At 55.8% G+C, this 27156-nt stretch overlaps 1 protein-coding gene across 7 annotated transcripts; it reads right to left on the reverse strand.

Annotated features, from left to right (window-relative positions):
• Positions 1-191: 191 nt before the first annotated feature.
• ATP8B3 (ATPase phospholipid transporting 8B3) lies at positions 192-25780 on the reverse strand. Of its 7 annotated transcripts, none has more exons than XR_006656633.3 (29): positions 25144-25272; positions 24353-24411; positions 23687-23778; positions 23094-23207; positions 21931-22029; positions 21497-21558; positions 20869-20941; positions 20640-20710; positions 20119-20201; positions 18915-19073; positions 18285-18373; positions 17305-17495; positions 17006-17214; positions 15894-15922; positions 15659-15815; positions 15019-15207; positions 14829-14941; positions 12675-12839; positions 12455-12566; positions 11507-11582; positions 11176-11293; positions 10511-10895; positions 10203-10426; positions 8068-8151; positions 6819-7052; positions 6486-6624; positions 6167-6294; positions 4197-5054; positions 192-422 (listed from the first exon to the last, which is right to left on the reverse strand). XR_006656633.3 is itself a non-coding variant. In XM_045202269.2 (28 exons), the coding sequence occupies exons 2-28, from the start codon at positions 24399-24401 to the stop codon at positions 4728-4730; spliced, it is 3771 nt and encodes a 1256-aa protein (XP_045058204.2). In that variant the 5' UTR covers positions 24402-24411; positions 25660-25780; the 3' UTR covers positions 1837-4727. The 7 variants fall into 7 exon arrangements, 5 of the variants coding, with proteins under 5 accessions (XP_045058204.2, XP_045058201.2, XP_045058203.2 ...); XR_006656632.3 differs by having other exon boundaries at positions 192-494; XM_045202269.2 differs by lacking the exons at positions 192-422; positions 25144-25272 and adding an exon at positions 25660-25780 and having other exon boundaries at positions 1837-5054.
• Between the last annotated feature and the right edge of the window lie 1376 nt (positions 25781-27156).

Below are 27156 nucleotides of genomic sequence, written 5' to 3' on the forward strand. Positions count from 1 at the left end.
CCCCCCACCCACCCCAAACCAACCCTACCCACAGAACGGCCCCCACAGCCAAGAACCCCGCTGTCCCTCCCCGAGGCAGCCAGGGTTCCTTGTGCCAAGAATTGCCTGCCTTAACGTCTGGGGAGGGGCCTGCAGTGGCCACCACCCAGCACCCACAGGCGAGCACCCTCTGCCACCCCATCCCCATCCCCCACACCCTCCTGTCGCTTCACTTTAGCTTTAGGCACCTTGATGAATGATGCACAGGGAGGGACAGGCCCCAGGACATGGACGAAGACACCCGGACTCCACAGATACGTCCACCCACACGGAGCTCAGTCGGCCTCTGGAGTCCCTGCCTGCGGAGTCATGGTGTTGCTGTCTGCCTGGAGCCCTCTGGAAGTCACTCACCACCTCCTAGCACTTGGGGTGCTGCACTGGGCCTGAAGGGGTGACAGGGGTGAACCTGTGCTTGCCACGTCTGTCTCCACAGAGAAGAAGGTGGAATCCGCTTGCTCGTTTTTGCCAAAAAAAAAAAAAAAATTGACAAGGGGGTAGGGTCGGAAATGAAGATGAGCTGCACCCCCCACCTCCCTGCTCGTCTGGCCCAGGCGACCTCCAAGACTGGCCGGCAGCTGCACCCCAAGAGCCCATCTCATCTCCTCCGGTTTCATGATCTAGAGGCTAGAAGGAACCTCCCCAAAACCCGGTCCTCTTCGCTGCCTCCCAGGGAGGTGGCCACTGCCCCCCCTTGAGAATGCAACAGACATTTCTAGTGAAATGCCCTCCCCCTCCCCCAGGTAAAGGCTACCTCACTCAAACGTTCATGTCTGTGATTGGAAAAATCACGCCTGATACCAAAGATTTCCCCCAAGGACTTGTGCTGGTTGCTAGAATTCCCTCGCGTTTGCCTCCGACTGTGTGCTCAAGGGCCTGCCCTGGGCCCTGCCCTCTAGGTGCCGCGCCCCTCCCCCCCCACGGGAAAGAGAATGAGAGAGAGGGAGAGAGGATAGTGAGGTCGATGAGTGCCTTTTTCTTGAACCAAAGATGTGTGTGAAATGTTCTCTCGTCCTTATCGACTCGCTATTGTCCGGGCTTTTTAAGCAGCTGGATCTGAGTGATGCTTCTAAAACCTTTGGGTGTTGGGGCGTTCTCCTAAGAGTCCCCATTCTGGCTCAGCAACCAACCCCCTCCCCCAAATGTAGGTGGATGCGGCCCCTTTTACCCGCACCACCTCCACACCCCCCACACCCACGAACACCTGGGCCCCACTGGCCAGAGCACCTATTTTCAAGGGACACAGCTCCTTGGACACCCTCTGCTGGGCAAGTCACTTGCTCTTCCTGGCATTCAAGGCCCAAGGGTCAGAGGCCAGGAGCCCCCTGTTTTGTCCCCTGCTGGAAATTTAGATATTGTCTTGGGATCCTTCTGGTTGTAGAACATTCTAGTTACAGTAAACTGTGGTCAGATCAGGTCATGCCCCACTGACACAGGTCACAGAAGCATCCCCCCATTCCTGGGTCCCTTTCTAACACCTTCATATCACACATGTGTGCACATGCGCACACACCAGCCCCTGTACCCCCTTCCTCCTCCAGCAGGCCCGCACCCCATCCTGTCTGGGCCCCCTGGGGCCTACCTGCCTGTCACCGACACCCAGTTGGCCGTCACAAACCAGAGACCACCCTCCGCGCAGGGATCAGCACCTCCAGCACAGCTCCTTTGAGCCTTTGACAATTTTCTCCGAAATACCTCAAGATATTTAATGTATAGTTTATGTGATTAAAAAAAAATCCTTAGCTAGTTTTTGGAATATGTGACTTGAAGCTTTATACCGTTAAATTATAATTTTGCAGATGATGGTATGTCATTTCTTTGACAAGTTCTGTGGGAGACATATTGAATGTCGAGGCAGCGAAAGCTGGACAGTCAGAGGCGAAAGACAGAGGGAGCGTGAGCGAGAGCCTGAGCTGGAAGGACCAAAGGACTGGGCGTTTACAGGTTTCTTATTTAAACGAGTCCTTTTGGAAAGAGAGGAAGAGAGAGAGAGAGGGGTACCTTTGTGTTCTCTGGCGTGTTCTGTTTCTTGTTTTTGGAGTCATGTCTTATAAGAGTATTTATTATTCTATGTGGTCTGTGTTCAAATGTAATTTAAGAAAAAAAAGAAGAAAATGGAAAAAAAGACACGATGGAATTTGATTTGATGCATGACTAATGTACTCTTTCTTGATAATGTACTAAGTGGATGGGGTGGGGGGTGGGAAGGGGTGCTGGGCTGGAGCCCCAGAGTCCATGTGCATCCTTGTGTTTCGTGCCCGAGCCCGGCTGTTCGGGCCCCTTTGCGCTGCTCTCTGTTGATTTCCCCCTTTCTGAGGATCTGTGTCCAGCCGGCGGGAGGTGGGGAGGAAAGGAGAAGGCGGACAGCAAGGCTGAAGCACGCAGACTGGGTTCCCACCTCCTGGTGCCCACACCACCCGCCTGTGCCTGCTGAGGTCCTGTTCCTGGTTCTTGGGCGCAGGCGGCTGTCACTGCCATCTTGGACCCCGGCTGCTTTCACATTAGCATGAATTCCCAAGTGTCTTGTTCAGAGGAGAGAGACAATCAATTGAGTCCTGTCGCCCAGGGTGATGTGAGGCGAGGGTGTAGCCCGACTTCCTGAGACCCTAAGAACCCTCCTGAAAGCCCCTCCCTGGACCCAGGACAGGCACCCCCAGCCTCCTCGACTCTGGGCTGGACCTGAGTTCACCTTTCTGTCTGGCCTGGGAAGTGGGGGGTGCATTTCTGCTTCGAGCCTACATTGGGACCCTAGACCACAGAGGGGCCCCCCAGAACCATGAAAGGGGACTTGAGGAAAGTCTCCAGGCCTGTGACTCCACTTCCGGCACGAGGCCCTACATTTCCATCAGGAAAGCCCACCTTCCAGGACAGGCCCCAGGAAGGGGACCCCTTATACCCTGAAGGACAGAGAGCCTCAGTTTAGAGGATCAACCCACCCAAAATGAAGGCAGGGTGGCTCATGCCCTGGGCACCCTGCCACCCAGCCCCTGCATCAGTGGAACTTGGGCCGTTTCACCTTCTCTGCCCAAAGCAGTGGAAGCCACACCAGCTGTCAGATCCCCGGGGTTCCTCCTTGTGGCCCCAGCAGACCATCCCCCACCCATCCCATGGGCTGGTCTTTGGGTGGACCTCCCCATCTGGGGGTGAGGGAGATCCCTGAGTGTTCAGTCAAGGCTGGACACCAGGGCCGTTTTCAGGGGAGATGCTCCTGGGGTCATCCCAAGTCCCTCCCAATGCTAGAGGGAACAGAAACCCTCTTCACCCCACCCTCAGGCGACAGGCTTAAAAGTTAAAAAAATAAAAATAAAAAAAAAAAAGAGAATCATCGTTGTTAACCACTGCTGTGCTGGATTTGTTGTTTTGTTTTTCTCCAATAAATTATTTTCTAATCACTCACCTGGGCGTGTGTGTTGGCTGACAGTGAGGGGGCACAGGAGGGTGAGGCATGGGGCTCACCCACCGCAAAAACGGGGAGGGACAGAGGGGACAAGGGAGCAGGAAGTCTGTCTCACCCATCCCAGTCCTCTCTGCTCCAGACTGTGCCCTCTTCCGTGGCCACAGTTGTCCCAGAGTCCCCAGCCTCAAAGGGCTCCACCTTCCATGGGAACCATTAAGAATCAGAGAAAAGCTCAAGGGTTTTGAGCCAACCAAGCTTCATGACAAACATCTTGTTGGGCCTTGCGTCTGAGGAGTCACCGCCCATTGCTTTCTGGAGCCTGAAGTGCAAGGTGGTTTATCTGAGGGGAAGAAACCAGGGCAGCCGGAGGGGGAGCAGGCTGGGGTGGTGCCAGGGCTGGACCTTATCAATTGCCCTGGGAGAGGCTAGCAGGCAACAGCCAGGGAGCCAGGACTGGTGAGCACAATCTGCTCAGCACATTTTTTCTTTCTGAGAGCAACAAAGTTCTATCCACATTATCTACCCCAGGGTGGAAAAAAAGGAAAAATAAGGAAATAAAACTGGCTTTCCTTGAAAATCCCTCATCTGGCCACTAGCGTGTTTTGATTTGTAAAACCAGGAAACACTAGCCCAGGATGCGTCGCAGAAAGCAGCACAGGAAAGGGGTGCGCCTCAAGGAGCCCCGGGGTCAGACGGACCCTGCTTTATCAGAAGGAGAAAAGGACGCGAAGCTCCTATAGTCGGGGGAACGCCTCGTGCTTACTGGTTGATGTTTCCTGAGCCTGGGCAATCACGTGCCTCCCGAAGCAGGGGTGGCTGCCCCACCAGGACAGGTGGACTTGGTTCGCACTGGGCACTGGCAGCCGCTCCATGGGTGACAGCTGCCTCTCCAAGGGTGGGACCTCCACCTCCATCGGCCCTTCATTTGTGGCTGAGTAGGGTGGGACTCGGGAAGTGGTGCCCTCCCCTTCTTATGGGGATGGGAACCTTTTACCAGATGTATGGCCAGCTCCTCTGGGACAGCAGCAACATCTTCCAAAAGGACATTTTCTCCAGGGATGCTGGCTGGTTCTTTAAAGATGACTGGCCAGAAGGCAGCGGCTGGCCTTCAGAAAATGGCCTCTGGCTTCCGCTGAGAGATGACGGCCTCCCCTTGGTTGGTGTCAGATCCACAGAAGAATATGGCCTTGCCTGCTTAACTGGCAATTCCTTGTGGAAAGACCCAGATTGCCAGTTCGTGGAAGGAGCCTCATTTTAGTGAAAGAGAACCGCCCCTCCACAATCAGGGAGGAGCTCATGGAGGAGCGGGCCGCACGTCCTCAGAGGACGCCTTCCCCTGGTGCTGGTGCCTCTTCTTGCCTGGGAATGACAGGCTCCTCTGGTACCAGGGTGACTCCTTGATGCTCGGGGCCAGTTCTTCATCAGATGGGACTGAGTGATCAGCCAGTGTGTCGCCGTTGACCCCTGGTGACCTCTGCAGGATCGTGCCCTGTGTGATAAGGTCTGCATAGCCTTCCCGGTGGGAGAAGGCATAGCTGGAGCGCCGGGCACGTGACTCCCGGCGTAGCGAGGGCAGGGACTCCACAGCGATGCCCTCAGCCGGAGCCTCCTTCTTCTCCTCCTGCAGAGCAAAGGGCGAGCAAGGCTAATCAGGCTCCGCACTGTGATGATTGCTCTCAGGGCGCCTGCTCCCAGCAGGGGGCCATTCATAACCCTTGGCCATCATTGGCCAGGCTCTTCCCTACCCAAGTTGAGTCCTCCCTGGGATCTGATTTTGGACCAGCCCATCACAGTCCCTCCCTGGGACTTGACTTAAGTGCCCTCTTGAATCAAAGCCAGGAGAGGTTAACCACGAGGCAGCCAGCCCTCCAGCCTGTGTGGCAGAACATTGCGAGTTTGTGGCCCTATCTTTCTGCACTATTCCCGTCAATTCTGCAGCCCATCCCAGCTGCAACTGGTCCTTCTAGGATATTTTTTTTTTAACTCAAACCAGTAAGTTCCCTCTTCCCATTTTCTTCATTTGTGGTAAAACAGACATAAAATGTATCGTTTAAACCATTTTTAAGTGTACATCTCAGTGGCATTAGACACATTATCCACATTGTTACGCAACCATCACTTCCATCCACCTTCAGAACTTCATCTTCCCAAAATGAAACCCTGTCCCTATTAAACACGAACTCCCACCTCCTCCCCCAGCCCCTGGCTCCCACCATCTACTTCCTGTCTCTGTGGATCTGACTCCTCTGGGGACCTCCTGTGAGTGGAGTCACAGAGGACTTGTCTTTTTATTTCTGGCTATTTCACTGAGGGTAATATCCTCAAGGTTCATCCAAGCTGTAACAGGAGTCAGAATGTCCTTCTTTTTTAAGGCCGAATAATATTCCACCACGTGATTAAAATCCACACATCTATTGATGGATACTTGGGTCGTTTCTAAGCTCCCCCTTTTGCCTAAGCATTTTCAGGTCATTTCTGTCATCTCAACCCCCAGGTCCTAAATAATTCATGGTGGGAGTCTGCCGACACCGGCACTGGGGCCAGGCGGCTGCCTCCATCCCAGGAAGTATGGTTTCCATGCTGGGGTCCTGGGGTCTGTTATTGGGCTCCCCCTGAGGGCACTGGGTGTGTGTATGGGTCTCCAATCTCCCACCCCCAGCTCCACACGTCCTTGGATCGCTGCTCCCAGCTTGGGCTCTGGGAATGTGCAATGGGGACCCCAGCCACCCTCACCTTGGGGTGTTTCTTCTTAAAAGCTTGGTAACTGACACGCAAGGCCAGGACAGGCAGGGTGTTTAAACACACATTCAGCAGGACCACCAGCAGGATGGAGGGGTGGGACAGCACATTTCGGTCAGCATCTAGAAACAGGGAGTTGTTACATCCTGGCCCAGGGTGGAGCCTCCCAAGAATCCACTCGGTGCCCCCTCTTCCCGACACCCTGCCTCCTTCCTCACCCTTCACCCCAGGATGCCTTTGTGCAAATTCCCTAAAGATACAGTTCCCACCCCTCTCCGGGGCTGGCCGCCCCATCTCCTGCTGGGGGGCTTACACAGGAAAGGGAAGTTCCTGGGGGCGATGCTGAAGAGCCAGAAGCTCTGGCTAGCCCAAGTTATGACCACGTAGAAGCAGAGGCTGAAGAAAATGGCCAGCATAAACAAGACCGTCCAGTGCCTAGTGATGAGGATGACCTGAATAGGAAAAGAAGGTTAAGCCACAGGGGCTGGAACCCCAGGCAAGGCTATGTAGAGGAGAGTGGGGGCCAGGCCCCCAGGGTCAAAGGGCACCTGCTAAGGCCTCTCAAACAGTGTCACCAGATGATAAGACCTCCATGGCCTGTGTCCAAGGTCCTACCAGGGGTGGGGTGGGCAGCAGCCCTGCCTACCTCCATGGTGATGGACAGCAGGCCCGACAGGGCCACGACCACGGCAAAAGACTGATAGTCACTGAAGGGCTCAGACATGTCGTGGCTGACCCACAGGGTCATGAAGAAGTTGACCAGGGAGGTGGCCGTGCCATGGGCAAGGGCTTGGAGGAAGACCCAGTAGTTGAAGAGCTCATCCTTCTGGCCCGCGCTGTACAGCTCAGGCAGCTCCAGGCTCTGCTCGGCGCTCACGTCCTGGGGTGGGGGTAGGGGAGGGGTGGGGAGATTCCAGAGGTCGGCAGCACAGCGCTGTGCACGTGCTGGGCTGTTCTTGGCGTGCCCGAACCGTGCACCTGAGAGTGGTGAGTTGGTGAATTTTGTTACTGGCATTTTAGCACAGTTTAAAAACTATTTTTTAAAGATTGTATTTCTATATTTTCAGAGAGGGGGAAGGGAGGGAGAAAGAGCGGGAGAGAAACATCCATTGGTTTCCTCCCTCACGCCCCCAACTGGGACCCATCCCACAACCCAGGCATGTGCCCCGCAGGGAACTAAACCAGTGACCCTCTGGTTTGCAGCCAGCACTCAATCCACTGAGCCACACCAGCCAGGGCTAAAAAGATTTTTAAAAATGGAGTTCAGCCCTGGCAGCAGTGGCTCAGGGGACTGAGTGCCAGCCTGTGAACTAAAAGGTTGCTGGTTCAATTCCTGGTTGGGGCCAGGCCCCCACTTGGGGGCGTGCAAGAGTCAACCGATAGATGTTTCTCGCCCTCCCTTCCCCTCTCTCTAAAAAATAAATAAAATATTTTTTAAATAAATAAATAAAAATGAAGTTCAAAGTCCCATTCCTCAGGTCCCACCAAGGCATACCTCAAGCGCCCATCATTAGCCACCTGTGGCTGGTGGCTTCCATCTGGACAGCATAGGCCTGAGACACTTCCGTCATCCTAAACATTCTACTGGACTGCCCTAGTCTGGGCTGCTTGGCCAGACCTTCTCGGGGAGGGAGGCAGGGTAAACAGGAGAGCCAACTCTTCAGATGCCTGCCCTACCGCTGTTCAGATGGGCAGGCAGTGGGACTGAGATTCGGAGCTGGTCCCACAAAGGGTGGGGGTGGCTGGGCAAGAGGGCTTCACCCACTATTGGGCTCCAGTGGGAACAGTTACATGGTAGTGGTTTCCCAGCCCCGCCCCCAACCCACTCCAGCCCTACAGCGGGGGAAGGTAGAGCATCTGTAGGGAAGGAGGAGACAAATCCTCAGCCTTCTCACCTGCTCGAAGAGCCCGATGTACAGAACCGGGAGGGAGGTGTACAGCAGGTTGAAGAGCACCAGGAACCAGCCTTCATACAGAGGCTAGGGAGGGGAGGGATGGGAGAATGTGGTTAGCGGTCAGCCTTCAGAAGCCAAATGGCCGGAAACAGAAATGCCCTTTACCTGAGGAGACCCACCCAAGCTCGCTTGGCACCTGGGAGGGTTTCAGGTGAGTTAGAGATGTTTGTTATAATCAGAGGCTGGGTTCATGAGGCTGGGAGTTAAAAGGCAGAGAGAAGAAGCAGGGTCTAATTCTTTTAAAGCAGCACCGTTGAGTGTTTAGTTGGGGGGCTTCAATAAAGAGCTATAGGAGGAACAAAGGCTAAAGAATGTGGGTTTTGGTTATTTTAGACTTAGAGAGTCACGGATGGGTGAAAGAGTTGGAAGAGACCCCGGAGACAATGAGCCCAGCTCCCTTCCCGATGCATGAGTACAGTCCAGTTAAAGGACGTGAGTTTCAGTTCCAAAAGCCATTTGATGTGCATTTTGCAAGTGAGCAAGTAAGGAATGATCAAGAACTTCACGAGAATCAAGTTTCTCACTGCTGGAGAAGAGCCATGCACGAGTGCCTGGAAAAGGCTAAGCTGAGCCTTGTTCTGTCGGACTGGAGTCAAAGGTATCAGTGTGAACTCACTGTTTTTAATACACACAGATAGACAGAGGACAGACACAGACACAGAAACAGATGCAGAGCTGTGCATCTACCCGTGGGCTCGTATGTGTGCATTTCCTAGCTCTGTCTACTAAGAGGGCGACGGCACTCTCGGAGCAGCAAGTCCACGAAGCACTCAGCTCTGGGCGTCTAACTGCAACTCTCTAGTGAAAGAACCAGGGCTGCTCACGGGGGAGGCTGGTTCCAGGGCTGGAGCAAGGAAAAAACAAAAGGAGCCTGGAACCTCTTTTTGAGCCAGAAAGTGAAGACGTGCTCAGGGAAAAGCAGGCTCATGTCAAAAGGACAGATCGGGGACGACTGGAGCAATAAAATACACAATTGAATAAATATCCATGAGTCGATAATGATAAAAATAAGTCATTTCATAAATGAATGAGGTTGAAGAAGTGGTTGGTTCTTCCTACAGAAGAATTCCGGTTAACAAATGTGGAAAGATGGCATGTTGTCCTCCCCAAGGTGAGGAACAAGACAAGGACGGCAGCCCTCACCATCTTACTGGGAGTTCCAGCCAAAGCCCGTAAGGAAAGGATATCAAAGGCATTCAAGCTGGAGAGAAAGAAGGAAAATTATCTCTATTTGCAGATAACATGCAGAAAATCCCAAAGGATCCACCAGAAATCTCGTAGAGCCAATAAAGGAATTCCACAAGTTTGCAGGGCACAGATCAACACACAAGAAATGATTTTTCTGGGGTAGTGGCCATGATCAGTTTAAATAAAATATAAGCTAATTTTCAAAAAAAAAAAAAGAAAGAAAAGAAAGAAACCATCTGTGTTTCTAGACACCAGCAATGAGCAATACCAAAAGGAAATTAAGAAAATAAATTCCACGTACTGCAGCATTGAAAAGAATAAAATATCTAGAAATAAAAAAGTAAAACAAACAATATATACTTATCAAGCGCGCCTCTGTAAAGCCCCCTCTTAAATGCCTGGGTGTCGGTGACAGGGTGACAGGGAGCTATCCTTCACGTAGTGTCCTTACATGCAGGGAACCCACCATCCTGCGACTCTTCTGAGGCTCCAGGAGGCACATCTACACTTCGCTATGATGCCATGGAGAGTCCTGAAGCCCGGGACCCAGCCCTCCAGTCTTCTCTTTGCTGGAGTTCAAGCTTTCCCTCCTTCCCCTAGAAAGAGCTACCTTTGGAACACGTACCCTGTCCTGGCTTCAATGTACATATCTGCCAAATACCCCTGAAAATGTTGGGCACAGTGCTGTGCAGGAAACATCCCCTCCCTTTACCTGGACTCCAGACCTCTTAAAGCAGCCACAGAAAATGTTCCATGGCCCTGCAGCCTCAGGCAAGCCCTGCCCCACGAGGACCCCAGAGTGTGAGCGTGCCCGCTGCTCTCCTGGAAGCCACAGGCAGGGCACAGCACCCGCAGAGCATCCCCAAAGGGCTGTCCCTCCAGTGCACCTGGGCAGTGAAGCCGCTGTAGAAAGCGAACCAGATCTGCGCCATCATGCTGGCCAGAGTCTTGTAGATGAAGTAGCGCAGGAACTTGCAGACTCGCATATAGGACCAGCGGCCGTGCACCAGCAGCAGCCGCCTCAGGAAGCAGAACTGGGCCAGCATGTAGTCGCTGTTCTGCACCGCCTGCATGCCCTCCTTGCCCACCAGGCCTACACCGATGTCCGCAGCTGCAGGGACACACGCAGTCCGTTGGCCCTGGGCCACCCCTAGCCCACCACAGATCTCCCCCAGGCCTGGTGCCCACCACTCACTCTTGATCATGTTGACGTCGTTGGCACCATCCCCGATGGCCAAGGTCACCACGTTCTGGTATTTCTTGACCAGTGCCACGACCAAGGCCTTCTGCCTGGGCGTCATCCGGCAGCAGATGACCGCTTGGCACCTCGAGGCCAGTTCCACAAAGGCCCGCTCCCGTCGCACCCTGGGGCTCTCACAGGTGCTGGACTCTTTGTTCTGCGGCACCAACCCTATGCTTCTCAGCCAGGTCCCGAGGGTCTGCCACACCAGAGAGATGCGCCTGGCCTGCAGGCAGTCTGTCCTCTGCTCACCTGGCTGCTGCCAGGACTCCTCCACGTCCATGTTCACAGTTTGGGCCAGCGGCCGGGGCTCCTTGCTCAGAGAGAGCAGCAGCTGGTCCTGGCCAGCAAGGGAGGGTGGGGGGCAAGGGAGCACATCACTCTGCCTGCACCCCTCCCCTTCGCCAACACCTCTGTACTGGCTGCTCCTTCTGCCTCTTGCCCCAGCCCCAGGCTGGACTTGACTGCAGGGCTCCAGACCCTCTGAAAACCATCTCTTGGCATAGCATTCGCTTTGGCTTTTTCAACAGCCCCCCCCACCCCCACCCCCCGTCTGCTAGTCCTCCCAGCCCCCTCCCATGCGCCAGGGGCCCCACAGTCAGCCCTGAGCTGACACTGACCAGGAACTCTCCACTGATGACCATGGCCGTCTTGCCCTGTGGCAGGAGCTGGCTCTTCAGAGAGCCCTTGCCGCTCAGCACGTTGTTGTTGCTCTCCCAGCAGGCCTCCAGCACCTGACTGCGGGGACCCAGTGGGGCTCAGCGGGCCTGGGTACAGGCTTTCTTCCATCCCCTCCCCAGCTGTGCCTCAGTGTCCTCTCTGGAAGTCCAGCCAGGTGGAGGGTGAGAACATTCTGCAGATCCCCAGGGCCGCACCTGAGCTATGGGTGTCCCCTACCACCCCCCTCACCCCGCCCCCACCGGTTTCTCCACCCCCACCTCCCCTCCTTACGCTATCTCCTTCTCCTCCAGAATGAGCATGTCCTCGGACAGCAGCCGGCAGGCAAAGCCGATATTCACCACCGTCTCTGCAAACCAGCCCAGCTCAGCCCCTGGGCAGCCTCCTGCCCGGGCCGTGCCCACCCTGACCCGCCCACTAGCTATGGCAATTGGTTCAGTGGAGGGCATGTGATCCAGACAGCCAATGAAAGCCAGCCCTGAGACTTTGGCTTCAGCTCTGAGCACAGGGGCCTGCACTCTGGCTGTCTGGGGCTGAGAGGCTGGAGGGAGGTGAGTCCGGGGCCAGGGCCAAGGGATTATTAGATATGTCATTCCTAGGGCCCACAGGCACTTTTAGGAACCCCCCAAAATGCTGTAATTCCTTTCAAAATCAGAGGAAGAAAAAAAAAGTAAATGTATTCCAGCCTGGACATTTGTCCTTATACCAACACAGTTGTAAACTGTCATTTTAAATGTGTTGTGTGTCTGTGCCCCCTGTCCACAGAAGTGCTAATGTGTGGGCCTGCTGGCACCCATGCCCAGCGGGGTCTCGGAGGACCCACAGTGGGGTGGGAGCCAGCCAGGGCTCCAGGGACACCGGATCTGCAGGTGCGTGCCAGCTTCATTTCTAAGTGGCTGGGCAACTTTCAGCAGGTGCCCTGAGGTCTCTGAACTCAGCTGGGCCCATCTAGCACGCAAAGGTAACAAGAGTCTCAACTCATGGTGTTGTCACAAAGGCCAAACACTCCAGAAGCGCTCGGCACAGTGCACCCCCTTAAGGGAGGTGCCTGGGGGACCCCGGCAGTCCCAACATCCCACTTCTTCCTTTCCCAGGAGAAGGTGGGGGCAGGGCTGAACCCAGACAAGTGGGACGGGCTGATGGTGGCACTTGGGGCACATGTGCGTTCTCTCCCACCCGTCCCCTTCCCTCCCTGGCGGGGATGGCCGTCCTGAGACCTACCTGGCTTGTCCCCTGTGAGTATCCACACTTTGATGTTCCCTTGCTTGAGACACTGGATGGTTTCCAGGACGCCGTCCTGGAGCCTATCCTCAATGGCTGTGGCTCCCAGCAGCTAGGGGGGCAGGGAACCGATTGAGCAGGGACCCAGCTACCCTGGCAGGTGTGGGAGATCTGGGAGCCCACAGGGCTGGAACCCTGTTGCCTCCTGTGTCGCGCCCACCTGGAGGTCCTGCTCCATCTCCTCATACACCTGGTGCAGGGCGTGGGCCCGGTTCTGAAGAAGGACGCTGGCCTCTTGGTGCCGCTGGCGCCACTCCTCGTACATGTCCTCACCCACCTGTCTGTAGGCCAGGCACAGCGTGCGCAGGGTCTGCTTGGCAAAGGACTGGGGACGGCCAGGCGGGCAGGCACCATCCCGTCACCACCCTGCCTCCCTGGCACTTCTCCAGCCACTGCCTCTCTCAGCCCCTCTCCCTCTGCCTAGGTTTCCTGAACCTTGACCCCCACCCACAGTCTGTTCTCCCCAGAGGAGGCCGGGGTCATGGGCTGCCCTGCTTCCCACTTACTCAGCCTCCCAAGAGACCCAGGTCTGTTCTGCCTCCAGACCTTTCCACTGCGGTGCCCCCACCAGGAGCTCCCTCCCTACACTCTGTGTAGCAATTTCTAACTATCCCTGAAGACCCTGATGCAGCCCTGCCAGAGCCCCTCCAGCCAGGGCTCTGGGGATAGAGGGAGAACTAACAGAAAAAATCCTGTGGGTGTCCAGCCCCACCCCCACTCCTGCTGGGAGAACTTAGAGCTCCAGGGATGCCCTAGGTGGGGGCTGGGTGGCCCCAAAGCAGGCATCTACCCAGCTCCTTACTTTCCTCCTACTCCCTCACCCCCAGGCTTTGTGCCCTAGTAGGTAGCCCCAGGTCTTGCTTTGGCTTTTTTTTTTAAGATATTATATATTTCACAGGTGGCAAATACAAGGCCCGTGGGCTGAATGCGGCCCTCCACGTTGTTTTATCTGGCCTGGCACCTTGTTTCTACCCTGTGCCAGCGCCAAGCTCCTTGCCCCTAGTTAAGGAGTAGTTACATTTATACAGTCCTACAATTACATTTGGCCCTTTGAAGGCAATGGTGAGGCTGATATGGCCCCTGGTGAAAATGAGTTTGACACTCCTGATTTGCTTTTAGAGAGAGGGGAAGTGAGGGAGAGAAACATCAACATGAGAGAAATACATCTATCCTTTGCCTCTTGCACGCCCCCAACCAGACCTGGCCCACAACTCACGCACATACCCTAACTGAGAATCGAACTAATGACCTTTCAGTTCGTAGGCCGGTACTCAATCCACTGAGCCACACCAAGCAGGGCTTGCTTTTGTTCTTGACTAGAGGTGGACCTCAGAGGTTGGGCTTGGACATGATAGGGGCTCCTGGGCTATCAGGGGCTCCATACAAGTCTTTTGCTCCTCTTGTGACTCAGTTTACCTATCAATTCCACAGGGCAGTTGAGCCAAGCCATCTTGCCAAGCTCCTGGGCTCTGGGTCATTGTTCTGACTGCACTTCCCCAGGTCCTAGTCAGAGACCAGCCGCCTGGCGCAGATCCCCATCCCAGCAGAGCAGGGACTCTGAGAAGTCCTGAGTGAGGGCCCCAGGGCATTCTTTGCACTAACACACCCCTGTGGCACCTGTGCTGGATGATTTGGGGATGTAGCAAAGGGTTTAGGGAACCCCCAAGGGTTGGGAGTGGGCCGAGAGAGGTAACTTGTTATGACATGTCAGCCCCATGTTAGGGTCAGGTGGGAAAGTCTTTCTGGAGGTGGGGACCAGGAGGTGACAGAGCCCTGAGAACAGAAAGATCCTGAGTGACAGAGTAGAGGAAGGCATCCAAGCAGAGGGAACAGTGTGTGCAAAGGTCCTGGGGCATCACCTAAGCATGGGGGAAACTGAAAGCTGGAAACTGGGGTCCTGGGGAACCTCCTGGAGGGCAAAAAGAGCCAGTCTAGAGAAGCTGGCAGGAGACAAAAAGACACAGCCTCGAAAGCTTGGCTGAAGAGTTTTGGCTTCGCCAGGGAGACAAAAGATTTGGGCCAGGGAGGCTGTGTGTCCCAGAGCCAGGCCTGGCTTGGCAGGGTGCAGCATCCAGGGCCAAAGCCAAACCACAGAGGGTCCTTGTGTGACTTAGTTTAAAAAATGCCCCTCTGTGCAGGTGTAGCTTGGAGTTCAGTCCTCCATGCCCACGTGTGCTGGGGGGGGGGAGGACAGCCTGGCCGAAAGGGGCATGACCACCCTGCACACCTGAGGCCGTCTCTTTGCATGTCCTCCTCCTCTACCTCCCTCCCCTCCCCCTTCACCCTCCCTCCCTTCCTTCCCACAGGGCCTCACCGTCAAGGCCTCTTCCGTGGTCCACTCTTTCAAGCCTTTCTTATACAAGCGATCAAAGAGGACAGTGTCTGCGCCTTTGGTGTAGAGGTGGATGGAGCCCTCGGGGTTTCGGACTGTGGAGGGAGAGGCCTGGCTGCCCATGAGCACTCCCCTTCCTGCCCACCCCCATTCCCCCACCGAGGGTGCTCACCCAGCACGGACATCCGCTTTCGGACGCTGTTGAAGTCCATCATGGCCAGGACCTGGTATACCCGCTCCTCCCCCAGCTCCACCACTGTGATGCTGTCCTGCGTGCGCTCCAGGAACACATAGCCGAAATTCCGGGCTGCTGTGACCAGCGCCTCCTCATCAGGGGAAGCTGCCTGGTACAACAGCTGGTCTGGTAGGGGAGGGGACCAGGGGATTGGGGGAAGGTGAGCATTTGTTGAGAGCCGACTGTCTTTGGGGGCCCACCACCAACCTGCGGGAGGCCCCACTTCCATCCCTGTAGCCCAGGGGAGGAAATAAACGCAGTAGGCGCTCACCAGATATTGACGAGACAATGGCTTTGGGGCCAGTACAACCTCTAAGCCAAATAAAAGCAAGTGGGCACTTGGATCCCAGTCTAGGTAACTTCCCCCACCCCCAGCTCAGTAACAGACCGTGAGCTCCAGGCCTAGATACCCTCTAGGTCCAGAAGAGGTAGGGCTTGGTACACAGGCCTGAGCACCCTCCACGCTGGATGACAGGAGCTGGGGGGTTGGCTGGATAACCTCTAAGGCTGGAAGACCACCTCAGAAGGGCCGGGGCCCAAACACCCTCTTAGGCTGGGCAGCCCGCAACGCACTCACTGTCTTTCTTCTGTGCCATCACCGTGTGGCAGATGGCCAGCAGGCGCCAGAACTCCTGCACCGTCCTGTCCTCGTTGCTGTGCACCGCACCCAGGAGCCTCGCATTTTGGAAGAGCAGCTTCCCATCGGCAAATTTGTTCCAGAGGTAGGGGCTCTCCTGGGGTGGGGACAAGCTGGTTCTGGGTGGGTCACTGCTCGCCCCCCCACCATCCAGTGCTGCAGGTCCAGCACTCACCTTAGGTAGGGCCTCCTCCTCGTCTGGGCCTGGGGAAAGACCTTGTTTCAGGCCTCGCCCCCCCTCCCCCAACTGCTGGGGTCCCGCAGCTCCCACCCCCAGTGCCAGGCTTCCTAGGGTCTGGCCTCAGAACCAGACACCCAAAACAACAAAGGACCCTCAGCCTCAGCTTTGCCTTATGCACAAAGGAGGAAAAGATGGAGCCCCATTACCTGGGGATCTTAGAAGAGGCACCTGGAGTGGAATGAGGCCCCCTCGAACACATCTTTTGTGAATGATCAGTGGTGATTCTTAAAACCTGGTTGCCGACTTTGAGAAATTGGGTGATTTCAAATAAAATCCTGGGCCCAGAGCACTTTTAGAAACGTGAGAGAAACCAGCCCAGGTTGACGCCGCTCACACAGACCCCACTGTTCCCTATCGCCCACCCCCTAGACCCTGGCTGAGGGTCAGGCGGCGTTTTCCGTTTCTCACACTGCTGACTGCCTGCTATACCTAACAATTCCCCAGCAGGGCCCTCTGTCAGCTCCTGCTCTAAACCCTGTCCCCTGGCTATAAACTAGATCAGGGGTTGGTGACCTATGCCCTGTGCTACTGCCAGCTTTATAGGGTGGGCTGTGAGCTAAGAAGGGTTTTCACATTTCTAATTGGTTGGGGGAAATTGGAAAAAGAATATTGTCTTGCGAAGCGTGAAAATGCTATGAAATTCAAAGTTAGTGCCCTCAGGAAAGGTCGGCGACCATCAGAAGCGGAATATTCGATCTCGTGACACATGAGGTGCTGTGAAATTCTAAGCTTGGTGCCCACACTCAGCAGCTGCTTTCTGGGGACAAGGGCTGAGCTGAGTCTCCACAGAGACGGCGCAGCAGGCAGAGCTAAGCATACTGACTTGCCAGCCCCCAAAGAGAGGGTGCCTCTGGCTACAGTTCTGTGGTCCGGATCTGGGTGAGAGTGCTGGGGGTGAGGCTGAGGGCGGGGCAGGTCAGCCATCCCTGAGACCCACACAGCTCTCCTGGCGGTTGCAGTTCCCCTGGGGGCCCTGCCACACCCAAAGGCTTGTCCTTGCCAGGCAGCCCCCCATGGGTAAGGGACGTGCCAGGGCCAGGCCCCACCGTAGACGATGCCGTTGATGCAGCACTTCCTGAAGGTCATGATGTTCTGTGTGAGCGTGCCTGTCTTGTCGGAGAAGACGTACTCCACCTGGCCCAGCTGGTCGTTGAGGCTGGTGTTGCGGGCTTTGGCGGGCATGTCCTGGGGCTCGTAGTACATCTGCACATCCCAGTTGATGAAAATGCTGTTCCCCAGATGGATGAATTCAGCTCTGCAAACACAAGCTGGGTCATGCCCCGGCCTATACCCACCCAGGCTCCCACATGTCTCCTGCTGAGCAGTGGGTGGGGAGGATGCTCACGTGAAGAACGCGGACATGGGCACCATGACGCTGAGCAGGATGAGGAAGCCGCAGAAGATGAGGAAAGACTCGGTGGTCACACTGTGCACGTGCTTCCCAGCCACATAGTGGTGCTTGGCCTTAAATTCTGTCACCTTGTCCCAGAAGCCCAAGGTCAAAGCCATAGAGATCAGCACCAGGAACACGAAGATCTGCTCAGCAAATGAGATGGTGGAGCATGTGGAGAGACCCAGAGCAGCACCTAGTACTTCAGGGACTCGCTACAGGGACACATTCAGTGTAAAAGACAGAGATGGGAAGCCACCCCACCTAAGCTCTGCCATCAGGATGGGGGAGGGGAGCTGGGGGGTGGCTGGCAGTCCCGGGGGAGGGGAACTTGCAGGGGTTTTACTGGGTTTTGTGGCTGCTATTTTGAAAATTATTACAATGACTTTTAAAAAGATAAAGTTGATCAGGCAAAAACTTAAGAATTGTTAAATAACTGTTCATGGAGATAAGGTGAACGTTTTATTATCTCCTGTGAGTTTGGGGAAATGTCAGGACCAAAATTTATTTTGTAGCCCTGAGTGGCATGGCTCAGATGCTTGGGCTTTGTCCCGCAAAGCAAAAGGTCTCCGGTTCGATTCCCAGTCACGGCACGTGCCTGGGTTGCAGGCCGGTCACGTGTAAGAGGCAACCTATCGATGTCTCCCTCACACATTGATGTTCCTCTCCCTCTATTTCTCCCTCCCTTCCCCTCTCTTTAAAAATAAATAAAATCTTTATAAAAATTTATTTTAGAAAGACATTTTTTTAAATATCATGATTATAAGAAGATTCTCTGGCGCACAAACCTGTCGGTATGATCAGGCTGCATGTTTTGCAAAGGAGGGAAACTGAGGCCTGAAAAGTGACAGCTGGGGCTTCTGTGGGGAGGGGCCCTTTCCTTTTCCCCTTCTGTGTTCCTTCCCACTTCTGTGCGGGGGCTCTAGGCAGCTCACCAGGATCACCAGCCTGTTCATCAGACGATCTATCTTGGTTCTCTTCAGATGGATCTTGCCACAGTTCCTCATGATCTTCGTGTCAAAACCTGCAGGGTTTGCATCCATCGATCCACCCATCTGTCCATCCATCCATCCATCCACCTGTCTGTCCATCCATCCATCCATCCATCCATCCACCCATCCATCCATCCATCCACTCTTCCATCCATCCATCCATCCATCCATCCACCCATCTGTCCATCCATCCATCCATCCATCCACTCTTCCATCCATCCATCCATCCATCCATCCATCCATCCATCCACTCTTCCATCCATCCATACATCAAATCCTCCACCCCTCTGCCACCCCACCCCTCTAACCACCGATCCACCCACCTGCCTAGTCAATTACCCATCTACATACAAGCACCCTGATTTTTCCAGCCAAACAACAAGGGTGCTGGCTCAATATGTCCATTTCCAAAGTTCTAGAACCCAGGCCCCACAGAAGCTACGCTGGGAGCCTCACATCTTATGCTGCAGAAATGCGGCAGCCAGGCCAAGTGACTTTTTCCCAATAACTGCAGGGTTCTCACCCACCCCCACCAGGGCAGCTCACACTGCAGAGGCCCTAGAGCGGCTGTACCGGCATAGATGACCATTCCGTAGCAGGTGTCTGTGTTCCGGATCTTGCAGCCACGTAGCAGGATGTTGCCACTGTCCAGGGAGTATTTCTTGCCCTCCCACTTCAAGTGTCCCATAAAGTGGTGCATTCGACTATTGGGTTCTTCACACACCACCTTGCCTATGGGCAACCAGGGAGAGGGCATGGCTGGGTTGGGCCCCCTTCTCCAATGCAGGATGGGACAGGGTGTGGGGAACGTTCCATCACCCTCTGGTTCCAGCCACCATCATGGGCCCTGTACTGTCCCGAACTTGCCCCACCAGCACCGCCCCCGCACTGCCATGTAGCCTCTCCTGGATTCTCCAAAGCTGGCCCTGTTAGTCCTCAAGGCTTTTGTGAATGCTCCTCCCTGTGCCAGTACTCACGGCTCCTTAGGGAAGCCCTCTCTGACCCTCCAGCCAGATTAGTTCCCCCGCCAAAACCCCTTCCTCCTGGTTACATCCTGGGAGGTCGGTAGACATTTATTCCTGCCAGTGCTGTTGTGAATACCTATGAGTTCTCAGAGAGGAGGTGCCAGCCTCGTCTCCGTCATGCTGGGGACCCTGCAACCTGGCCCCGCTGCTGGCACGCTGTGTCCGGCCCTCCACATGAACAAGGCTTCCCTCAGATATCATGGAAACAAACACAACCAGTGCCTGAGTATCGAGAGCGAAGGGGCTGTGGTTTGAGAGAATGAGTCTGCTCTAGAACCAATTAGAGTACCTTGTCTTTGCAACAAGTCAGGAAAAAAATAGTGTATCCCCTGGCTAGGCTCTGGCAAACGGTTGTACCCACAGGTGTGAAATGTCTCATTTTTCAGGTGGAAAATAAGAAGCTGTGATGGATAGGTCAGTTCCATGTCAGTGCGCACAGGCTGCCTTCGTGATTAAAAAGCCAAAAACCTTTTCTTTAATGTGATCACATTTCAAAAAAAAATGTGATGCCTGATAAAATGGTGCAGCATGTTTCGTAACAATAACAGAAAACACCTCGACAGTTAAGAGGATTCAAAGAACATGAAACAGGCCTGGGATAAGCTGGCCCATTCAAAGCCATCTCAACCCCCAGCACCTCCCAGCAGACCCCATCGCCATCCCCAAGACCCAGTGAGATGGGGACCTTTCATGCCCGCTGTACAGAGGGGCAGACAAAGGCCTGGATGGGGTGGATGAATCACCACGCTCACCTTGAAAGGAAGCCATCTTCCTCACGCTGGTCAGCTCACGGTGCATGGCCATCGGGGCCTGCCTGAACTTCAAGTTGGTCTCCCTGGTGATGAGAAGGGGAGCAAGGTGAAAGGTGGGGACAGGCAGCACCCCAGGCAAGGCCTCCCCAGGCCCCCTCCAGAGCCACTCAAACATTTTCACTGAGCCCCTACTGTGCACCAGCTTCCAATCAGGAGGCTGAGGCCCAGAGAGGGAGAGGGCCTTGCCCAAGGTTACACAGGACATTTGCAAAATGGCAAGACCCTAAGGTCTTCTCACTTTCAGGCACCTGTACCTGAAACACAGTAGGGCCCCAGAAACGTTGGTGCAAAGGTGGGCCCCTTCATCTGATTTAATGTTATTGCCCCCTGCCAGCTTGCGGGTGCCCCACACATGCTCCCTGGATGAATGACCTGAATATCCCAGTGGGCTTGGGGGGCCACTGGGGAAGGGCTTGCAGGCTCCCAGGCCCCCAAGTTCCTAGTGATGACCGGCACCTCACCCATCAATGTCGGCTGTCTCCACGTAGCACAAGCTGCTGGGCTCCGTGCTGGCCAGCAAGAGCACATCGGCCTGGGGTGGGGAGGGTCGGAGTGGGAGGGAGGAAACAGCATTGCTGGGGGGTGTGGGGGGCAGGAGCAGGGGGTGGGGAGAGGACAGGAGGAAGACAAGCAGGAAGGCAGCCCTCCCCCAGCAACGGGGAATTCTGGGCTGGGCTGCCCCTAGCTCACCGGGACAATGTTGTCTTTGTGCAGACGAACGAGGTCCCCCACACACAGGTCCCTCCATTTTTTCCACAGAAAGCTGCAGGGTCGGGCGGCAAGTGTGAGAGGGGACTCCAACCAGGCCCACCTTTGGAACCTCTGGCCCCCATGCCACCCCCAAGCTGGAAGAACAACTTGGGGAAGGGGCTGCAGATGCCCCCATGGTGCTTTGCTTCCCTGCGTGCCCACCTGCAGGCCTTTGGGGGGTGGGGCGGGCTCAGCCCACCTAGGAAGTCCAACCTTCCCTAACTTTGCCCCTCCTCCTCATTCTGTATCCAAGTCCCTTCAGACCTTCTCTGCCTCTCCCTTCAGCTGAACTCTCAGCCCTGCGAGGGTTAGCAATCAGGTCCTCACCCTCTGTCCCATCACAGGGCCCACACCCAGGCCTGGTAGACAGCAGGCATCTAATAAATGCTGGCTGGGTCTCTGTCAGACATCAGACTCAATCAGGATGTGCAGGGGACATGAAAGATTCCAGGCACTCTGATGGGCACCCCTCCCTGATATGTCCTCACCCTCCCACACCCCCCTCCAACTGTGCTGGAGTCTTCTTCCCTAGGATGAACTCCCCCCAACACAGCACGAGAGGCCTCACCTCTTCCCCACCAGCACCTGGCAGGGCCTGTTGTTGACGGTCCTGTCACTCCTGTGTCGTCCCTGAGCCAACAGGGGTGGGTCAGAGGGGTGGCTCCACCCCAGCCCTGCTCCCCCAGGGTGATCCACCCCCAGCCACGTCCCCATCCTGCCCCCACGCTGCCCTGGTGAGGGCCCAGGTGCAGAGCACAGCTCCAGCTCACACATGCGGTCCCGACAGTGAGCCCACACCATCCACATCTGTCCAGGGACCCTGGTCGGGGAGGGGACTGCTGGGACAACCGCTATTGGCAGCAGAGGGAAGGCATAGTCCACCTGTCACCCAGCGTGGCAGCAAGGGCCAAAGGGCCCTGGGGTACCTGCCCCTATGGCAGCAAGAAAAGGACCCCAACTTGTCCCCAATTCCCTCCCCAGCTGTCCTTCAACCCCACTTACGATGTCATCCACCAGGTCTCGGGTAGCCCGGATGACAAGGAGGCAGACGAATGGAGTGAAGAGGGTGAACCAGGGCAGTGTGGAGATCTCAGGGACGCCCTGACACACAGGTGGGCCATGCAGTGGATAGTACTGACCCTCCATCCCTGACACTCCCCGCAACCACCACCCCTGCCCTCCCACCCAGCCCCTCAGCCTGGCATTCTGTGTCCCACCTGCCAACTACTTGGGCCCGGGGCCAGCCACTTCCCCACACAAACCTTGGGACAGCTGCCTCTCCATTTCCTCTCCCTTCCCGGAACTTCTCCCTAACAAAATCATCTCTCTCCCCTGACCAGCTCCCATGTCACTCTCCAGGAAGCCCTGCCAACCCCAAGCTTGGTCTCTGCTCAGACAGAGCCTTGGCTTTGCTGTCCCCTGTCTGTAACCCTACTGCTCACAGTCACCTTCAGACCTGAGCTCCAAGTGAACCAGCCTGGGTGGCATGTGGGTCCCCTTCCCATCACTGGTCCCCGTTATGTGGCTTGATGACAGTGGCTATCAGGGCCACTGCCAGGTCCCCAGTGTCCAGCATAGGACCTGCACACTCTATGTTTACTGGATTGATGGGTAACAGCAGAGGGTCGGAACAGAATGAAACGCTAGGTGAATGAAATGCTAGGTGAAGGGCAGGGCACTCTGTAAACTTCCCACCCACTGAAAGAGGAAGCCCTCTGGCAGGGCCACCAGGTACTAGTAAGTGGCCTGGTGGGTCCTGAGAATCTGCTCTCAACTCTTCTTTCCTCCTCACCCTTTGGGGTCAGGTCAATGGGTTGGGGCCAAGAGGATCATGTGGCCAAAGCCATCCATCCTGGGGAGGGGCTGTGCCCTCCTCAAGCCCAGAGGAGCCACTCATGCACCTTCATCACCGAACATATATTGAGCACCTCCTGTGAGCCAGGCCCTGGGCTGGGCAGTGGGAATGCAGCCATGAGGGTGCTCCCAGTGTGTGAGGAGCCAGATACTGACCCCCTGCAACTGCACAGTCAGACTACACACTTGAACCTCCATGTATCTACAGAGCCATGTGTCAGAGCTAGTCAGGGAGGGCTTCCTGGAGGAGGCAATTTGAGAAGGTGAAAGGAATGGTATGTGCACAGGTGCCACCCCCCCCATTACCCTACCTGGAGGATGATGATAAAAAGGAAGTAGAGGTTGGACATTCGGTGGAACTGCTCATACAGATTTAAGGGCAGGAAGGAGAAGAAGTTGTACTTGGCCGTGTGGATGGTGTTGTCCTGGAATGAGAGCCAGCATGGGGGTGCCGTCCTGGCCAGGGCCCCACCCTGGTCTTGCCCCACCCTTTGGTCACAATCAGCAACAATTGAGCACCCAACATGTATAAAGCCTCCAACCAGCATTAACTATCTACTAAATCCAAGCCCTCAAGCCAGCATTTACTGAGTGCCAGCTGAGTGCAAAGCCTTGAGCCAGCATCAGCTGAGCCCCTACTACATGCAAAGACTCTGCGAGTAGGGCTGTGACTCCAGTATTTTCCAAAGTGAGACACATGCAAGGGGATTTTAGAAAGAGCCTAATGAACACATTGTACTTTGAAGGTTTGTATTAACTGATTATAAGATGAACTGGGGTGGGGCCAAGGAAACACAGGAAATCCTAGCATCAAACTGGTGACTTGTTCATGATTAAAACTGGGGGGAAGGGGTAGGCTAAGTGGGAGGAGGTAGGGCAGGGCAGTAAGGCTGGGGCTACCCACCTTGTACTTCTTCCTCTGCCAACACAGGAAGGCCTTCTCCTTGAACTGGTCATTGTAAGTCCGGTTGTTGGCCTTCACCTCCCAGGTGAACGCTGAAGCCAGAGAGAGTGGGGTGTGGTATGAGGCGCAGACGAACACTACTTAATGATCCCCAGAGGAGATCTAATGGGCCTCTGGGGGAACCCAGACACTGGAGATGCCTGGCTCTCTGCCATGGGTGTGGGAGCAGGTAAACAAACACCACCCTGGGCCAGTCCCTAGGCACAGAGGACAGGCCCTGGGAGATTCATTCATTCCCATTCCTTCCACAAAGGGGGTAAAACTGAGGCCTGGTGCCCAGCTCCAAGGTGTGCGAGGTGTGCGACCCTCAGTCCAGGCTGCCATCACTTCTCCCGAGATGGCCATACCCATCTCCTCGTTTCCCTGCTGCCCCTCTCCTTGCCCAGCCTGGGCAGCCTGCTAGCTCAGGTCTGCAGCCCCCAATTCCATAGCCCAGTATTCAGTCATGGGATCTGGGACTATTTGTAACCCAACGAGAACCCCCTGCTGGGTCTGTCAAATGGGTTTGGGTGGTCTCCCTGTCTCCACATTCCAGCCACCACACTATAATGCCCCTTGGTTTCCTCCACAGACCCCTTGCTGCCCACTTGGTCCCAAAACATGCACCTGAGTTCTTTTCCTTCTCAAGGTCCTCTCTGTAGGCCAGACTGCCCATGCTGGTCGGGCTGTTGGGGAGAGGGATTCAAGGTCACACCAGTGGCCTAGCCCTTGCTAGATATTGTCTATTACTCTGTCCCCTTCAAAATATCACCTCCCACTTCCATCGGCTGCCCCCTCCGCAGGCTCTGAAGGTCCAGCCACTGGCTCTGTGTCCTTCCCTGGATAACCAGGGCCTCTACTGATCCCCAATCTTGCTACAGCTTCACATTCACCAGTCCCCCTGGCTACCGGGAAGCTGAGGTTGCCTCAACTTCCATTACAGCCGGTACCCCAGGATGGATTCTGGCCAGTGCTGCCGACCCTCAGGGCCACCCTCAGTCCAGGCTGCCATCACTTCTCCCGAGATGGCCATACCCATCTCCTCCAGTTTCCCTGCTGCCCCTCTCCTGCCCCAATTCCCACATGGGACACAATGTCCATCCCACTGAGGGGCTGCATCAGTGTTTGCTGATTGACTACATTGGCCCCAGGGTTACACATTATATCAGTAAATGTGTATACTAGGGCCAAGCTGCTCCAAGAGGTCTGAGTGTGGTCTCAGGGCAGTTAACTGTGATGGAGGCAGACACCAGACCTTCCACAGAGCCCGAAGCCTTCTCACTGCCTAGTTCGTGGTCTCTCCTTCAATGCCAGGAATTTGTCTCACCAGGGGGCCCTCAGCAGCTCTCTAAGCCCTTGCCAGGGCTGTTCCCTCCCAAGGAGCAACCTTCCCGCATACTTGGTCACTGCCTCCTCACCCTTCTGGTCTCAGCTTATAGTTCTCAGATGACCCCGGCTTGTTCAGGTACCTCCTCTGGGCTCTCCCTCTGCCTGGGGTGTCCCCCATTCCAGGTCTCATCACCCTCTCTCCTCTGCTTCTTTCCCTGTCTGGGAGGCCAAGTGCAATGGAAACCTCCCAGGGCAGGAGGGCTGGTGTCTGAGTCACATGTGTCCCCAGAGCCATGGGGGAGGACCTGCTCAGGGCCAGCTCTGATGCTCCTGGGAGGCTGAGCCGTGCCATACCCCTTCCCCAAAGGAAAAGAAGTGAGGCTCAGCCAGTGGGACCTGGAGCCCTGGGAGACGCTGCACAGGGCCCGTGGGGTTGGAGAGGTGCTGGGACGGCCAGAATTCACCCAAAGTAGTGTAGCTAGGATAAGAAGACGCCGCCAGTGCTTGCCTCCTCATCACTCCTGTGCAGTTCATCCAAGCTCCCCATTAGTCGCCCTTCCCGAGGTCTCAAGGCGTAGGTTTCAAGGCCCAACCGCTTCCCTTACCCGGGTCCTCCCTGGGCGGGGAGACCGGTGTACACAGTCGGCACCCCTCCGGACTCCGACCTGCTAGAAACTCTAGGGGGCACCCGCTCCGCCGTTGCAGCGATCTCCCGCCCTCCTTCTGGCAGGTTGCGCGGGCACCCAGGGACTCACAGTAGCGGGAGCGCTGCCGTCGACAGGCGCGGGCCGGGGCGCAGCCCTGCCTGGGGCAGTCCCCTGGCGTCCAGGGTAGGGGGATATAGTGGAGCAGTTTGCCCGGTGCCAACGGGCCTGAAAAGGGAGGTGCGGGTGCGAGGGCCAGGCCCAGGAGGACCATGGCGGGGGCTGAAGACGGGGCCCAGAAGACGGTGAGGCGGAGACGAGTCAGGGAGGGGCCTAGCGGGGACTTGCAAGGTAGCTGAGACGGGAGGGCAGGCCCGGTGGGCGGAGCCAGGGCAGAGGCCGAGCCTGGGAGGGTTCTCTGGAGTGGTGCCAGCTCAGCTGCGAGCTCGCTGCTGTGGGTCAGGGGCTGCAGCGGTCAGTGGGCGGGGTCTTAAGCAACCTGAAGGGGTGAAGGGGCGTGTCTTAATGGCTACAAGGTGTTAAGGGGTCAGTCCTTTAGGGGCGGGATCTTGTAAAGCTGGGCCTGAATGAGGTGGATTGGGGCCTGCCGGGGTTGGGCGGTGCCAGTATGGGACTAGGGGCGGAAGAAGGACGCACCGGTAGGTAACTGCAGGTACCCACCTGGGCGTGAGTCAGAGGGCCTGGGTTTCCACACCTCCTATGCGCAGGCGCAGTGTTGGGCGCTGGGCTAGGGCAGGCCGTTAGAGCCAACGAGACTATCCCCACACCTGTAGGAAACCCATAAGCCTCTGTCCTGGGTTGTGCCCACTGAGCGAGCGGCCTGGGCTTTCGCGGGGTCTTCCTGAAGGAGGCGATGGGGTGGGAGACAGTGGTGAGGCTGAAGCAGCCTCCTCTTGGAGATAGGGAACTGAGTCATGGCGGGAGGGTGTGTGGAAGGGGCTACTAAAGTTAGGATCCCCTTGAGAGCTGAGGCTCATGGTGGGTGAGCTCAGGGCAAACTTGGGGGCACAGGAGTTAATTAAGCTCCGTGTTTCACATTTTCACTTTTTGTAGGTCCCTGAAGCGCGGAAACTAGGAAGGCAGAGGGCTCTGGGCACTTTCCCCCCAGCCCTGGGGTCCTTCACTCTGGCCCAGTCCTGTCCCAACAGACAGGAGTGCCTGTGTCTGACTCTGTGCCCTAGTGTCTTCTTTCTACCTGGGGCTGAGTCCCCCTGAAGTACCAGCATCACCTATGAGCAAATGAGTGAGCGAATGAATGTATGAACAGCAACTTCTCAATCACATTTCTTTGAAAGGCAGGTCTGCACATCCTTCTTGGCTTCTGGGAGTGCCAAGTAAACCTCTCCTTTCATTCATTTATTCACTCAACAAATGTTAGTCCAGCCCTATCCAGTGATTAATGAGAAAGACCCTGGGGAAGAGGCTTTAGGAGAGATC

This window comes from Desmodus rotundus, chromosome 9 (genome assembly GCF_022682495.2).
Source record: "Desmodus rotundus isolate HL8 chromosome 9, HLdesRot8A.1, whole genome shotgun sequence".
In the NCBI taxonomy this organism is placed as follows: Eukaryota; Metazoa; Chordata; class Mammalia; order Chiroptera; family Phyllostomidae; genus Desmodus; species Desmodus rotundus.

Bases quoted from the DNA above. Each gene is read 5' to 3' on its own strand.
- ATP8B3 (XM_045202266.2), bottom strand. From the start codon at position 25,244: ATGAGACCTGGAATGGGGGACACCCCAGGCAGAGGGAGAGCCCAGAGG. The intron at 22,030-23,093 runs GTAGGGTAATGG...CCTGTGTGTCAG, and splicing joins TTTTTATCATCATCCTCCAG to GGCGTCCCTGAGATCTCCAC. The intron at 5,055-6,166 runs GTGAGGGTGGCT...TTTGCTCTGCAG, and splicing joins TTAAGAAGAAACACCCCAAG to GAGGAGAAGAAGGAGGCTCC.